The sequence below is a fragment of the Clinocottus analis genome, unplaced genomic scaffold, assembly GCF_023055335.1.
Source record: "Clinocottus analis isolate CAN_PGR_092001 unplaced genomic scaffold, fCliAna1.0.p SCAF_7, whole genome shotgun sequence".
NCBI lineage: Eukaryota > Metazoa > Chordata > Actinopteri > Perciformes > Cottidae > Clinocottus > Clinocottus analis.
The window spans coordinates 17,986,523-18,001,372 of record NW_027176229.1 but is presented as its reverse complement, the minus strand read 5'-3'; the positions used below and the strand labels follow the sequence as shown (position 1 = coordinate 18,001,372).

The 14,850-nt window shown below is 40.0% G+C and overlaps 1 protein-coding gene across 1 annotated transcript; it reads left to right on the top strand.

Moving 5' to 3' along the window:
* The first annotated feature begins 602 nt into the window (after positions 1 to 602).
* Positions 603 to 8,885, top strand: ndc80 (NDC80 kinetochore complex component). The gene is made up of 17 exons (XM_068605309.1): positions 603 to 726; positions 1,170 to 1,271; positions 3,054 to 3,137; positions 3,543 to 3,669; positions 3,942 to 4,114; positions 4,414 to 4,516; positions 4,671 to 4,760; positions 4,861 to 4,954; positions 5,091 to 5,191; positions 5,511 to 5,655; positions 6,061 to 6,266; positions 6,503 to 6,652; positions 6,894 to 6,983; positions 7,096 to 7,188; positions 7,354 to 7,484; positions 7,667 to 7,769; positions 8,103 to 8,885. Exons 1-17 carry the CDS (start codon positions 719 to 721, stop codon positions 8,229 to 8,231), a joined length of 1,929 nt encoding a protein of 642 aa, XP_068461410.1. The 5' UTR covers positions 603 to 718; the 3' UTR covers positions 8,232 to 8,885.
* Positions 8,886 to 14,850: the final 5,965 nt, after the last annotated feature.

The following is a 14,850-nucleotide window of genomic DNA, read 5'->3' as shown; positions in this document are numbered from 1 at the left end:
CCTGAAAGGAGAGTTCCTCTTTATGAAGGAGAGCCTTCAAAATGATGCCAGACAAACCTTTTTTTGTATTTTGGTCTAAATATCTAAAAACAAACACAACCAGATGTAAAGTCATATTTTGTGATCTTAATTATTTTTATACTATATGAAATGTACCATGATTTCAATCGATAATGTTCATTTCCGGGGTGTATTACTGAATTTGCCCTTTTGGAGAATCATTCTTACCCATTACGGAAGTCATAAGCAACTTTTTATACCAGCTGCATTTAGTACATGAAGCAATATGATCACTAAAGTAAAAATGGCCAGACTTTTGGGATTACAGTCATTAGTAGTACGATCTGGAAAAAAAATTCTTCTTTAGGACTTCCTCAACTTTTCAAATATTCTATTCATACAGCAAGTTATTTGCTCATTTTCATATGCTATTTTTTTTTTTATCATTTTCGGAATGTAAATATTAAACTGATCTTCCAACATACTTTCTTTTATGGGATGATAACATGGTCTGTAAAGTTGATAATGCGTGTGCGTCTGACGCTGTGGACAAGGCATATTTGTAAAGGGCATTACGAAGCCTTCTTGGAACAAGTGGGTTTCCGTACTTCGGTGACGTGATCACTAGCCAATATTTGTATTTTTTGGCGGGGTTTGCGACTTCGTCCGTTCAGATGCTCGATTCATTTAGGAAACATTAACTTTTCAACCTTAAAATATGGAGCGGTATGTTTTTATTTTACTAAAATAAGCATAAGAAGTATTTTTTTTGTTTTGCTTAAGATCATGCCCGTCGCTGTTATTGTGGCTCGGCTTTAGCTACAGTTAGCTAGCTGCTGTTACCGTTAATTTAACCGATGTTACGTTACGTGAGTTGTACTTTGTAACAACGCGTATTATATTGAGTGAGAACACGACTAATCCGGTGTGATACTAGGTAACCGAAGGAGGAATTTTAACTAACTAACGCTAGTTGTTTTTAGCTAACCTAAGTGACCTGACTTACGTTAGCGTCAGGCTGTTTGGGACATACCTAACGTTATGGGCATTCATTTAATACTGTGGCCGACATCAGTACTCCAATATGAATGTGTTTGTGTGTACTTTGTAAAACACTATTATGACGTTAGCAAACTGCATCTGTTTATCTTTATTGTATTTGCGTCCAGTGGAAGGATGAGTCGAGGAACAATCGGCAGACCATCGGATCTTGCAGTCTTACGAGTGCAAGACGGTAACAGGATGAGCATGGTGTACACAACGCCGAAGAGGTTGGTTGGAAGTCCTACTAAAGTCATACATTTTAATTGTATAGTAAGCAGAGATACTGCGTAGTCCGCTCTTTCAATAGGCACATATATCCTGACGTTAGTCACACCCACAAAACAACTATACGTTACACGTTACTCTTTGACTACGTCTCATAATACTTTTTGTATCCAACATATTACATCAGATATGTTTTACGATGTTTCATATTCCTGTTAAGCCAAATTGGGACCCGACCCAAACACTAGTCATTATTAAATGAGATGCTTCATTGTTTAGACTTGTAATTGTAATTTTGTTTTACAAAAATAACTGACTGTCTATTGCTGGTGTTACGGTATGTTGGTCTACCGTGGCTTAGATAGCACAAAAAGTATTCAAACGTAATATCCCAGTATTCAAACAGCTATAAAAACAGATCCTTAAATTTGTAAAGTAGAATTACAACGCAGTATTGTTCAGGGGGACCTCTGTTATGCACATGTCCATGGCTATGAGATTGTACTGTACAGTCTTGGAGAAAATTGACTTCAAAGTCAGCTTCAATGACATAATGTTATTCATAATGTCACAATTTCCAATATTCAAACCGCTATAAAAACATATCCTTAAACTTGTAAAGTAAAATTAAAAGGCAGTCTTGTTCAGACTGACCCCTGCTATGCCCATGTGTATGGCCTTGAGATTTTACTGTACAGTTTTGGAGAAAAGTGAATTCCAATTCAGCTTCAATGACATAATGATATTCATGTCACAATTTCCAATATTCAAAGGGCTACAAAATCAGATCCTTAAACTTGTAAAGTGAAATCACAACGCAGACTTGTTCAGACTGACCTCTGCTATGTCCATCTGTATGGCCTTGAGATTTTACTCTACAGTTTGAGAAAAGTGACTTTGAATATTGGAAATTGTTAAGTTATAAATATCATTATTACATTTAAGCTGACTTTGAAGTCAATTTTCTCAAACTATACAGTAAAATGTCAAGACCATACACATGGACATAGAATGGGTCAGTCTGAACAAGACTGCCTTGTGAATTCACTTTACAAGTTTAAGGATCTGTTTTTGTAGCCCTTTGAATATTGGAAATTGTGACATGAATATCATTATGTCATTGAAGCTGACAGTAAAATCTCAAGGCCATACACATGGACATAGCAGGGGTCAGTCTGAACAGGACTCCGTTGTACTTTTGAATTTACAAGTTTAAGGATATGCCGTTTGAATATGAATATCATCATTTCATTTGAGCTTTTGAGCTTGGCTTCTCTGTGCTGCGTAGCCCCCGTACCGTAACACCTTGAACAGAGGTGCATTCAGAATTGCAATTGAGGCTCACTCTGCGGACGTGGGCTCACTTGACCACCGTTATCTATCCCCAGTTTCAGTATTGAATCGAGGAAATTTGTTTTAGGCATGCTGCTCCACAGCTTCAGATTTGTTGCAAATTAATTTGTGGAGCTGGTCTTTTTAAGTGTTTAAAAAAAAAAAATTGAAGGAGTTAAAAAAAAGGTACTTCAGGTTGTGGATGCTATGACCTTTATTTGTCACTATGTGAGCTAATAAGTACCCATGCCGTGATCGGACATTTTTTATTGTTCGTAACTGTTAAATGTTGTGCGTCTGAAACCGCTGCTGCCTGTCGCATGAGTTTTAATCTCAAAAAAGCTTCTTCCAGTTAAATACATTTTAAAATAATCTTGAAGAATGGAGTAGTAGCAGCAAATGAGTCAGAAAGGGAAATACATCCATTTGTTCATGCTTTTGTTTCTTTACAGTAAGCAGCCTTCCTTTGGGAAGCTGAACATACCCAAACCGCAGTCTGTGACCTCTGAAAGACGAACCAGCTTCTTTGGTGCCCGGTAAGTGAATAATATTTAGAAATATACAAACAACTGTAAAAGACCGAGAACATACAGTATGTACATCAATAGAATCACAGACTGTACCAGTACAATTACAACAGTAGTAAGATAAAACAAAGTGGTAAAAATGTGTAGTCTGTATCTTACATTGTGTAGAAGGAAAGTTTTGTACATAAATATCCTGTGAGTATGATCTCAAAAAGAGTAATGTCTCTGTGAAAACTTCTTCTCAATGAGCCTTCAGTTACTTACTACATTTAAACCAGTGTCACAAACACAAATTGGCAGAATTAAAAAAATATATATATAAGTAAATTAAAGAAGTTAAAATAAGTTAGATTCATTGTTTGTGATAAAACGTGATATTTGATTTTGTTTGGTGTGTTACTGTTTTGCCTGCAGGACTGTAGGAGCGAGCATGCCTCGCAACAGCACCATCTCAAGGTTCGGAGGAACGGAGAAGATCAAAGACACCAGACCTCTGCACGATAAATCCTTTGTTCAACAATGTATCAGACAGCTGCATGAGGTAAAAACACTTTATTTTTCAGCTCATATCATTTATACACACGCACAAAGATGCCTCTTAGTAGTTGTGTCCAGAAAAACTAATTGGCAGCCAGCAACAGACACTTCATTTCGTTTCTTACTGAAGATATCTGTGAGTGTGAAATCGAATTGTAGCTGAACTTTGTTTTGTACTTTCATTTGCAGCAAAGAGTAGGATGGTGTTGACCAATATGAGTGGGAAGCTATACTGTTGCTCGACCCTGCCTGACATTCTCTCTCCTGTCTTTCCAGTTCTTGACTGATCAGGGTTACCCGGGCCCTTTGTCAGCCAAGACCCTCCAGTCTCCCTCTACCAAGGAGTTTGTGAAGGTGTTTGAGTTTGTCTACCACCAGCTGGACCCAACCTTTGAGATGCCAAACTCAAAAGTTGAAGAGGAGGTTCCAGCTATCCTGAAAGCCGTAAAGTAAGTTTCATCGTAAAAAAAAAGAAAAAAAAGCACTTGGTAGCTGAGCTAAGTGTATTCAGGCAGTTTTGAACCACTGGACTTTAATGAGTGGGGTTATATTAAAGACAGTTTTAAAAAAAACAACAGAGAGAACATCTTACAAATGGATGCTGCATATAACAAAATCACGATACAAGATGTCTGAACATTAAGGTACCGTACTATTGGTTGTGAGCCTTGATGTTGACTCTTTTTCTACAGTTTAAGCAACATTGCTGATCATTTGCCTCGATTTCTCTCCCTGTTTCTGGTTTCAGCTATCCATTTGTTCTCTCCAAGTCTTCAATGTATTCTGTCGGAGCTCCCCACACCTGGCCTCAGGCACTCGGTGCTCTCATGTGGCTTATTGACCAAGTCACGGTGAGAAGACAAAAAATTTTAAATTTTTAAATATCAATTTCTGTGGAATAAAACCAGGTTAATTTGCTTAGCATGCAGCATAAACTAAACTTGTGCAATTTTGTGTTTAATGAAACTAGTTGAAAGTAGTGTTTGTGCTTCTTCTGTGTGTCAGATCACCTGGTATTTGAGTAAGCAGGAGCTGCTGTTCAGTGACTTCTGTGAAGACAAGGATAACATCGAGGAGGGGGCCGAGTATAACAAGGTGCTCTAACAGAACTGAACATTAAATGGTTACTCTTATTTTGTCGGTCTAAATCCAAACCACATGTGGGTTTTCTTCTTTTTCACACTCTTCTGTGCAGCTCCTCCAGGACTACACAGCTGAGGCATACTCCAAGTTCATGCAGGGTGAAGATGCATTTGAGGAAGTGGATGAATTGTTCCTCAATAAACTAAGTAAGCACAGCCTCTCTAATGAAATGTATTGTTTTTTTTTTAATAATGAATTGCTTTGTTTGTATATTTGAGAATATTGTTAGTTTCTATTTAGTTTTTGTGTAAGTCTCACAAAATGTACAAACTGTCTTCACAGAGAAACTGTACAACGTTGACGAGGCCCTGCTGGCCTCGATGGAGGAGAAGTACAGAATCCTCAGTGAAGAGGTTGAACGACTGGAGAAGGAGAGCCAAGCGGTCAGGAGACCTTTTTATATCTACACATCCCAATGTGCACGGATTATTTTATGATTTTAAAATGTTGATACTTACCATTTCTTAAATACAGTTTTAATGAATTGTACTGCAATAATTCTAAGTGGTCAAGGTGAGCATCAGCAACAATATAATATGGCCGAAAAGGGAATATTACAGTTATTGGAGGTGCACATGTGTTAAAATGGTAGCCAGAATACTTTGGGTCATGCAATCAATTTATCACCATCAGTTGTATGAAACATCTTTAGCGTGGGTAACAATAAATCTGACAAAGAATTGTCTCTCTGTCCCTGCTCAGGACCGTCTATTGACCAAGAGAATGGAGAGGGTGAAGCTGCAGGCAGACCTCAAGAAGCTCCAGAGTTATCGGAGCAACCTGGAGTCCTTTAGAGCCAACCTGGAGAACAGAGCTTCAGAACTGAGTGATGAGCTGGAGACAACTGGTAAATAAATATAACCATGTCAGTTAGCCAGGACTTTAGGATTCACTGGGTCTTTTTTTGCATCTGATATGTGTGGGTCTTAGTATTAAGTCACCATGGAGATGTCTGAATTACTACTGTGCATTTAGGTAAACCAAGTTCTTCCGTTTTCAGTTTGAGTCCTTACAAAGCATTTAACATTCCTGTTTTTAATGAATAAGCATCATACTTTCCAGTGTTATTAAAACTGCACATAGTGCACATGTCTCATTATTCAGTGCAAAGAAAGCTCCCACCAAGTAACATCATTTTTATGGAGTAACTTAACAGTATTCAAGGTCAAATTAGCATGTGGTTATTAAATAGTGTCATGGGCTTGGGTCTGATTTAGAATATGTCATGTTTTTTGATGTTTTATCTTCGCAGGCAGTCACCTGGAGTCTCTAAAACATGAGCAAAAGGAACTGCAACTCCTCCTGCAGAAGCAGAAGTTCACTCCAGCCGATGTCGAGCGGATCAACCGAGAGAAGATGGAACTCCAACAGACCCTCTCCAGTCTCAGCAAGTCTCTTGAAGAGGCTGAACAGCACCAGTGGAACGAGGAGATTGCTCTGGCCAAAGTGAAAGAGAAGGTACCTCGACTGTAGTATGTATGCACAAAGGAGCAGGAGTAGTGCACTTTTTTTAAAGATAGTGAATATGACATAAGTCTTGATATTTGAGAGTAAAATGATATTTTGTGTATTTTTGCCACCCATTTGTAGTCTGTATTATAGCCAATGTTTTTCATCCAGCGGCACACATTTTGACCTTTTTAATTTAACTTGTTTCCTTGCCCTTCCTATCCTGTTATTTTCCTCAAACCCAGGTGGAGTTGAAGGAAGCAGAGTACCACAAGCTGGCACGCAAACTGAAGCTGATACCGCTGTCTGCAGAGAACGCCTGTGGTCATGATTTTGAGATCAAGCCATTTGGATGTGGACCCGGCAGCATGGGTCAACATGAAACGCAGATAAAGGTTCTTCCAGCAAAGAATTGTTTATTTTAATCTGTACAAGAACCAGACTTTTGTATTTTGATAGATTTTAATTCAATTCACTGTGAACACTTTAGTTTACTGTCTCAATGCTTAGGTTATTTGTTGCTTTGGACATAATATATTTAAATGTTTACACCGTTATAGGCCTTGGAAATGAATAGAAAAAAAGTGTATTGTGTGTGTGATGATGATTCAAACAAATCTATGCTGTGTGTTACAGATGCTCTTGAGAAAGATGGCCAGTGATGTGGATGAAGAGAGCAGTCGATTTGCGAACATGAAATTCAGTTTGGAGGGGTCAAATGATCAGGTAAAATAATCTTGCACACTTAACTTTGGACCATACTGACATCCATTATAACAAAATGTTTTTTTCTCATTGGTCATTTTTAAACATGTGTGTCTGTATATGTGTCTTTAAGGTGAATTCCAACATCTTGGACAAGTCCAACGACCTAAAGCAGCTGAGAGAGCAGATTCGAAAGCTGGATGAACGATTGGATTCTGACATGCAGGTATAGTTCATTCTGCTTTATGTAGCTAGAAACGCCGCACTGCTTTCACCAGATAGAACATGTCAACTATTTGTCTTCTTAGCTGAAAAAAGGGTGTTGGGAACACGCACAGGGGCATCATTCATGTAGTAACGGTATGTTTCCTGTGTGTTTGTGTCTGCAAAGGAACTTATCCAAGAGGAACAGGACTGGGCAGCGGAGGTGGAGTCAGCAGAGAACCATGTTACCATCCTTCAGAAGATGGTTAATTCCGGTTACGACGAGGCCGTGCAACAACTGAAGGCAGCGCAACAACAGTGAGTGACTTAATGATTACTTCATCCTGCTGGAGCCGGAGGTCACTACAGAACAAAGCATTGTCGAATGGACTTCGTTCATTCTTGTTTTTCGTCAAACGGTGCTTGATGTGTGAGTTTTAATGTCCTGGAGGTTTTCTTTTGTTTTTGGAGTAAAACCCTTGCGGCCGTCTCTTCTTCAGGTACCACCTGGTGCTGCAGGAGACCAATGAGGAGAGACGAACAGTAGCCAACAACCTCGCGTCTGTATTTTCCACAGCTACTAACCACTTGTCGATCACAGAGGTAACTTTCCTACAACTCTACTTCTGTGCACTGCTCGGACGAATCTCGGTCTCCAACATTCTTCAATTTGTTTTAGCAAGCAAAGGAGTTATGTATCCAAGTAGATTTAGATTTCTTACCCAGCTCAAACATCACAAGCTCACGTCTGATTCCAGAACATTGTGAGTCTGTCAGTGTGGTTTAGATGTGCCATCAGTGACTCGACATCTTAACCCTTTCCATGCATACTGGTCATTAACATGCAGCATCTCTACCTGCTTTTGTATCATTGTAATACATCAATGTGTGTGTGTGTGATACAACCCATTGACTCCTGTGGTTCTTGTACAACAGAAGTGCCTGGACGATCTGCACAGCAGAGTTCAACGTGTCTGCTCCAAGGATGTGGAAGAGGATGAAGCTGCTGTACAGAAGCTGAGGGAAACTTTGAAGAGCTTCACGTCCAAAGCAAACAGCCTGTAAAGGAAGGAAGGAGGCCTTTCAGAGACGGGAGAGTTCTCCCTGTCATTTCTTGTTTTTAGTTTTATCCATCTTGAAAAAACTAAACTTACTTTCTTAGTTCTGAACAAGTTGTGGAAAATGCATCATATCACTTAAAACCATAGATTAACAAAATCGTCATTCTCAGTTTTCTCTGTATAAGTTATTCAGCTGTGTTTTTTGCCAACGCAGATGCATTTAAATTCAAAGCGGTTGCCTCAAGATGGAGGTTTTGAAGTCTTAACGCATGTCCTTTTTAGTGCTCGTATTTAACATGTTTTGTATCATTTTTGTCAACACTTTGCAGTTTTTGTTATTAATGAATAAAATAAAAACGACTTTTAAACTCCCAAATGTGTATACAATATACTATATAATAGTTTCTGCGCCTGAGGAAAAATCCTTCAAAATGTTTCACTGTTTAACATTGAAATACATTTTAATCAATGATTGTTATTCACACACACCCCAAAAAAAACTATTGTTTAAAGGTTGAGTCAATATTCTGTTTGTAAACATCCTCACCGTTCTTACGTTACCTCGTCAAATAGTTGTGTTGTACTGAAGCCACCAGGGGGCAGCACTCGCCTCCGGTTCAGGTTGCCATAGAGTTACTGTTTTTCCTCTGGTACCTATTGGATATTGTTAATGTTGCAGTTTCTTCAATATCTACTGGGTTTAATAAATCATTCAGACATTAACAAACGCCTTTTAACATCTCTTGACTGAAGTAAGCACCTAATATAATGTGTATTAGTTGTTTTACATTGAATCTCCTGCTTACACTCTTGAGTGCAATGGGATTCTACAGCAGCTGATAGCACCACTTGTTAAAGGTCGATCCAAAAAAAATGCAAACACTGGAATTAATTCAGCATTCCTGCAGCTCCACCATCAGAACTAAATGAATTCAACTTTATACTTCTAGATATCCAAACCCAATAATCTGGGGATTTATGTATATTTGACTCAAACTCTGGTTACCAATGAAATAGCAGGCAAAGGAAGTGTTTATTTTAGAAGTTTGTGAGGACTCCAACTGAGTCGGCCATCTTTCTCCACGATGCTTTCTCCTTGTCTTGGTCAACATCGCTCGTTGTACCTTTTTCCTACTTTTTCTTTCTTCAGTGCACTCTGCATGCTCGGCATCTATAGCCAGTCCAGATATCTCGTGGCCATCTGTCCACAATTCAAACCACCATTTGTTTGATTTAAGTTTTCAAAAGCATATTTCTTTTGTGTATCTGATGTTAGATCTGATCCAGTGTTTGTCAGACCGTCTCATGGCGCTTGAGGGTTTGCAGTGTTTTCCCTGGAATCTTTTTTTAAATACAGATGTCAGTATTTTCTGATTTAGCTGCTAATGTTAGACACGGTGGCGTTGATTTATGATTGTGCAGAAGTGCATGTTTTTCCAATTCACTCATTTAAAGTAAGAAACTTTCCTGCAGCCGAACACCGTTAAAATACTTTTGGGTTCATCATTTCTTTTGGTTTTGCATTTTTTTAGTTTTAGTTCTAATCGAAAAATGGGTGAACAGGATACATCAACATGAAGACAGAGCGACATGTAAAAACAGGACCTCAGTACCAAAAATCTTCATTTTAAGCAAATGGTTGCACTAAATTGCTTTGATTCATCACTTAACAACCTAAGTTTTCCCAGCCAGTAGTTCTTTTGTTGCTCCTTCCTTCTGTTAAAAAGCATGATGGGACCTGTAGAGATTACTGTTCAAATGAATATCAAATTAATTAGAATAATGAAGTTTCTTCAGGGGCCTGACCCTCAAAAAGTCCACTTTTGTGTCTATACAGTAAAGTGGAGGAAGTTTTTTACGAGGGGGGCGTTTAAAAACCGCCAAGGCTGCGAGCGTGAGAGAAATGTTTTGGCAGATGAGATGAGAAAAGATGAGGTGATTGTGAGCGGCTCCATGGAGAGAGGGAATGAAAAATGTGATGGATAACTTCCACCACTAGCGGAGACAACATGTGTGTGTGTGTGTGTGTGCGTGTGTGCGTGTGCGTGCGCGTGGAAGTCAAAGCAAAGGAGAAAGGCTGGTGCCGTGTGTTAATACGGTGACTTAATGGAGTGTTTATCAGATTCCATGTGGACAGGTGGCATCCATAAATGCCATTCCACAAGACTTTGACAGTGCGTGTATGCGTCTCCGCGTCTTTGCATGTGTGAGGAAATGAATGTCATGATTTGTGTGTATCTTTGTGCGCCCGGAGGCATGTGCATGCTTACCTGAACGTGTGTGCGTGTGACTCCTTGTACATCGTTTCTGCATAGACCTCTGCTTGTATTTGTTTGCTCATTGCCTGTTTCCATGCTTCTTTGTGTGTGTGTGTGTGTGTGTGTGTGTGTGTGTGTGTGTGTGTGAGAGAGAGAGTGTGCGTGCCATATTGCCTGTGGTCCTCAGCCTGCATGGACCTATTCTGTCATGGATCATTGCGTTCAAAGATATGCACCATGAATTCTGAATAAACTGTGTGCTCTCACTCTCACACAGGGGGAGTCAACTTAACCCGGCCGTGGGGCAAAGACCCAACTCTTCTAGGGATTTTGTGTGTGTGTGTGTGTGTGTGTGTGCGTGTGTGTGCGTCTAGTTCTCACGGGGCCTCTAATAGAAGGGAGATGTAGGGAGGCGGGGATGTGACGGTGTGGATGCGCATGAGACAGATGGAGACGTACAAGGTAAATTCAAAGGTTATCTTGGTCCCTGCTCCGTGACCTGCACAAGGTGTGTGTTGTTGCTCTACCGTGGACCACAAGGCCTTCGGCAGCTAATCTGTCATACCAGCGACAGCCAGACACGCTAGCGACGAGGTGTTAATGTGGAGTCTTATTAGGGGTTAATCCCACCCATCCGCCACCACAATGATCTGTTCTACAGATGTGGGAAATGGGAGCAGAACGGAGAAGATAAAAAGAGAAAGGGAGCTCCGTCTTTCCATGCTCTACTATTTTTCTGTCTCCCAGCTCCCTGTCAAAACACCATTGTGCGGCTGAAATCTGTCTTCCTTAGACCGACGTTATGACTACAGCTCTGGCATTTTGATTTCTGCCCCGGCAGCTAATTGTCTCCAGATTTAGACGACGAATCCACTTCTGCTGTTAGCTGTGGCACAAACAAACACACACACACACCACATGACGCAACTAACAAGATTCAGATTTAAGAAACTCGACTCCGGCACAGACATTAATAACAATAATGCATCTTTTGTTGCTGTTAAATACACGGTGTGCTGTGTGCAGTGTTTGCTCTCGGCAGAGTGCTCGTTTCAGCCCGATGAGAAAGAAAACATGTGTGCAGGTTTCCAGCGGCAGAGTCTTGGTTCGGGTTAGTTTATTCTTTGTGTGCTAGAGAATCTGCAACGCGTGCTTGTCCCCATGAATTAAAGAGGAGTACTCACAGACTCAGATGGGAAACCTCAGTTCAAAATATCATATCTGCTGAAAATTGTTACATTTGAGTGTCTGCTTCTTTGAGATCATCCGATTGTATTGTGCCGCGACCCACTGCCGGCTGGATGGACAGGCGTGTGGCCTTTCCGTCATGTTTTCTTTAGGGCCATGATCTTTAAGTTTAATAACATTTACATGGATGTGCATCAAGACATATTGTATCTTTTGTCTGGGGTTAAATCACTAGAGTATCCTTTAGGAAAAAGTAGTGTCACAATATAGCTGGACGGAGTAAACAAGTCGAGTGTTTACTTCTGTTACCACGTGTGTGTGTGTGTGTGTGTGTGTGTGTATGTGTGTGTGTGTGTGTGTGTGGCCGGCGGTTCCTTCTTGTTTTGAGTCCCTCCATCACAGTGTGCTGCTGCGTTGACGTGATAGCGGCGTCCTGTTTGACTTGTGTGTTCAGCCTCAGCGTGAAGTGCTGTAATCAGGGTATCTTTGTTGAATAATAGATTCAGTGAGTGACCGGTTCGCAGTGCACAGCAGGTTTTCTTCCGTTTTACCGCGCTCATAATTCAGCCAAGGCATGAAACATAACAGTTTCTTCAATGTTATTCTTTTGTGTCAGCACAATTTATCCACCAAATCCCCAGATTTAGCCATAAAACACGACAGGAAGTGTGTCCCACAGTGATGCCACAGTCACATAGAGCTCCACAAGAAATAAAGAAAAGGCAGCTGGAAACTTACTTAGACTTTACAGATGGTGCTTCTTTTTTTTTTTTACTGGGTATTAGAACATGTTTTGTTGTATTCTTCCACCATACAGCTCATCTTGATATAGAGACAAAATACTGCATGGCCCTTGTCCTGTTTATTGTTGCAGTCAAGTGAAACATCCACATAGGCTTGACTATAAAATATACAAAACATGATTAAAGTTGAACTAAATTAATAGAAGCTGTCTGCTCTCTATGTATTGAAAGCAAGCATTCAGAAGAATTCAAAAGGCTTCAGTATTTTTTAACGGTGAGCGACAGATTTTTTTGTTTCCCACTTGTGACACGTGAACGACAAACTACAAAAAGACGGCTGACAGTCCTTTGTATGGGTCCACCTCCAAAAACACTGGATCACTTCCCATAATGCAACTCAACGTCATATTCTCCCTAGCTTATGGTTTCCCATGGTTTCCTGTCTTTATGCTAAACTAACCAGCTAACGTGCAGGACAAAAAGGTGGCATCCATCTTCTCATCGAACTCTCGGTAAGAAAGTAAATCAGTGCATTTCCAAAAATATTAACCTTTTATATATTATTGGAAAACCTAAAATAAGCTATTAGGTCTTTAATAATGCTACTAACTCGGCTTAAAGTAGCCCGTGGTCGTGATTTTGTGTTTCCGTCCACAGTGGATAGGAGCTGTTCTTTTAGTCCGTTGCTGTTGTTCTGTGTACCTCAAAGGTTAGAGCGCGGCAGAAACATTACAGAGGTCAATGTTTTATTTCCTGTTGTGGTAACGTATGTTAAAAACGTGTCCACTTCCCAGTGGCCAGGGGAACTTTCCACCATATGGCAGAACTTAAATGAATCAAAGGGCAAATAAACATGCCACGCTATTATCCGACTTCTGCTTTCCCCTTTGCGAGATCACGGTAACAAGTAGCCTTAAAACCGTTAGACATGGGTCCCTGTGTGTGTGTTGATGTGTCCGCTAACTGTTGAACGTACACGCTTGCAATCTGGCTCTGGAGTTCTGTCACAGCTTGATGATGATGTGTGTTACAGGGCAACTGAGCAGGAGGTATCAGATTTCCATCAGTTCTGTCTCTGCTCACTCGGGCCTGGATGGGGGTCATAAGAAGGTCAGTCTAGACTATGAGAGGTTATAGAGGGGTTATAAAGGGGCTGTGAGTCAGAGGTTTGAACTGTTTGCTCCCTGCTTTTGCTCTGTGAGTCACTTTCTGGCTTAGTAGGATCCATTTCAGGGTCCGTTCACCTCAGGGGCCAAACAGATGTCTGTCAGGCTTGTAAATACTTGTGTAGGTATTTTTCTGTTTTTAATTTGATCAGAAGCTAATAACTGCAACATTTGGTGGAAAGCTTGCTGTTCCACTGAAATCATGTTCTAGTAATGACTCGTAAGGTGTTCGCTTGTTGATTTTGAGTATCTGATGTGTTTTTGACGCATTTCTTCAGTGGCCTTTTCAGTTTTCTCGCACCCTTCTGGATCAGTGGGCTGATCTGGGTGTGCGATCAAAATGTTGTGAGTCTAAAGTTGGAACTTCAGAGGACTCGTACTCTGCAACATCTCTCCTGTTTCTATCATCTGCGTGCAATCGCGTAAGGCAAAAACAATATGAACATGGCCATACACAGTGCAATTCCAATATTTAGATTTTATTGAAATATAAAAAAACTAACTAGATTGTTTTCTATCTTAAAGCAATTTCTATATTTTAGTTTTTGTGCTGTTGAAAAGGACAAAGAAGAGGAAACACTTGTGCAGTGCAGTTATCACAGAGGAATGCTCACTTGTTGAGAAGCCCTGACTGTTTTAGTGCCCTGACGAGCTGTACATCCATGTATACACACATGGTTTGGTGCTATGTCAGCTCTTGGCACGCTGCAGTGTTGTCTTTTTTCCATTTGGAACGAGTTTAGATTACAGATGTGGTTTGTGTTAGATGATAAGGACATAGTACTTATATTGTCAGTTACATTTTGACGCCAATCTGCGTAATGTTTCATCAGATGTTTGATCTTGTGTGGATAAAGAGCCGATGAAGACAGAAGTTGAGAAGGAAGTTCGTAAAACTTTGATTTAGGTGCCGATTAATTACAGTGATTCATTAAAGGCAGGAAACAAAGCATGAATAAGGCCACAAATACAATGTTGTGATGATGAGGAAAGACAATGATTTACAAGTGGACATAACTCCCCAGGAAAGCAAATATAAAACAAAATCCAGTATAACTACACAGCATGAATAGACAACAGAACAGAAGTTGCTTTCTCTGAACATATGTGGCACACCTAATTATGGATCCAGTTCTCAGGACTTGTTATCATATATTTTTATCATGAGGCTCTATTAGATCACAGAATATAATGTTAGCTAGCATTAACCTTAGCCCTACTTTCTCATAATGAAATATCTTTTGTAAAAAAATGTATTTAGGGTCTCT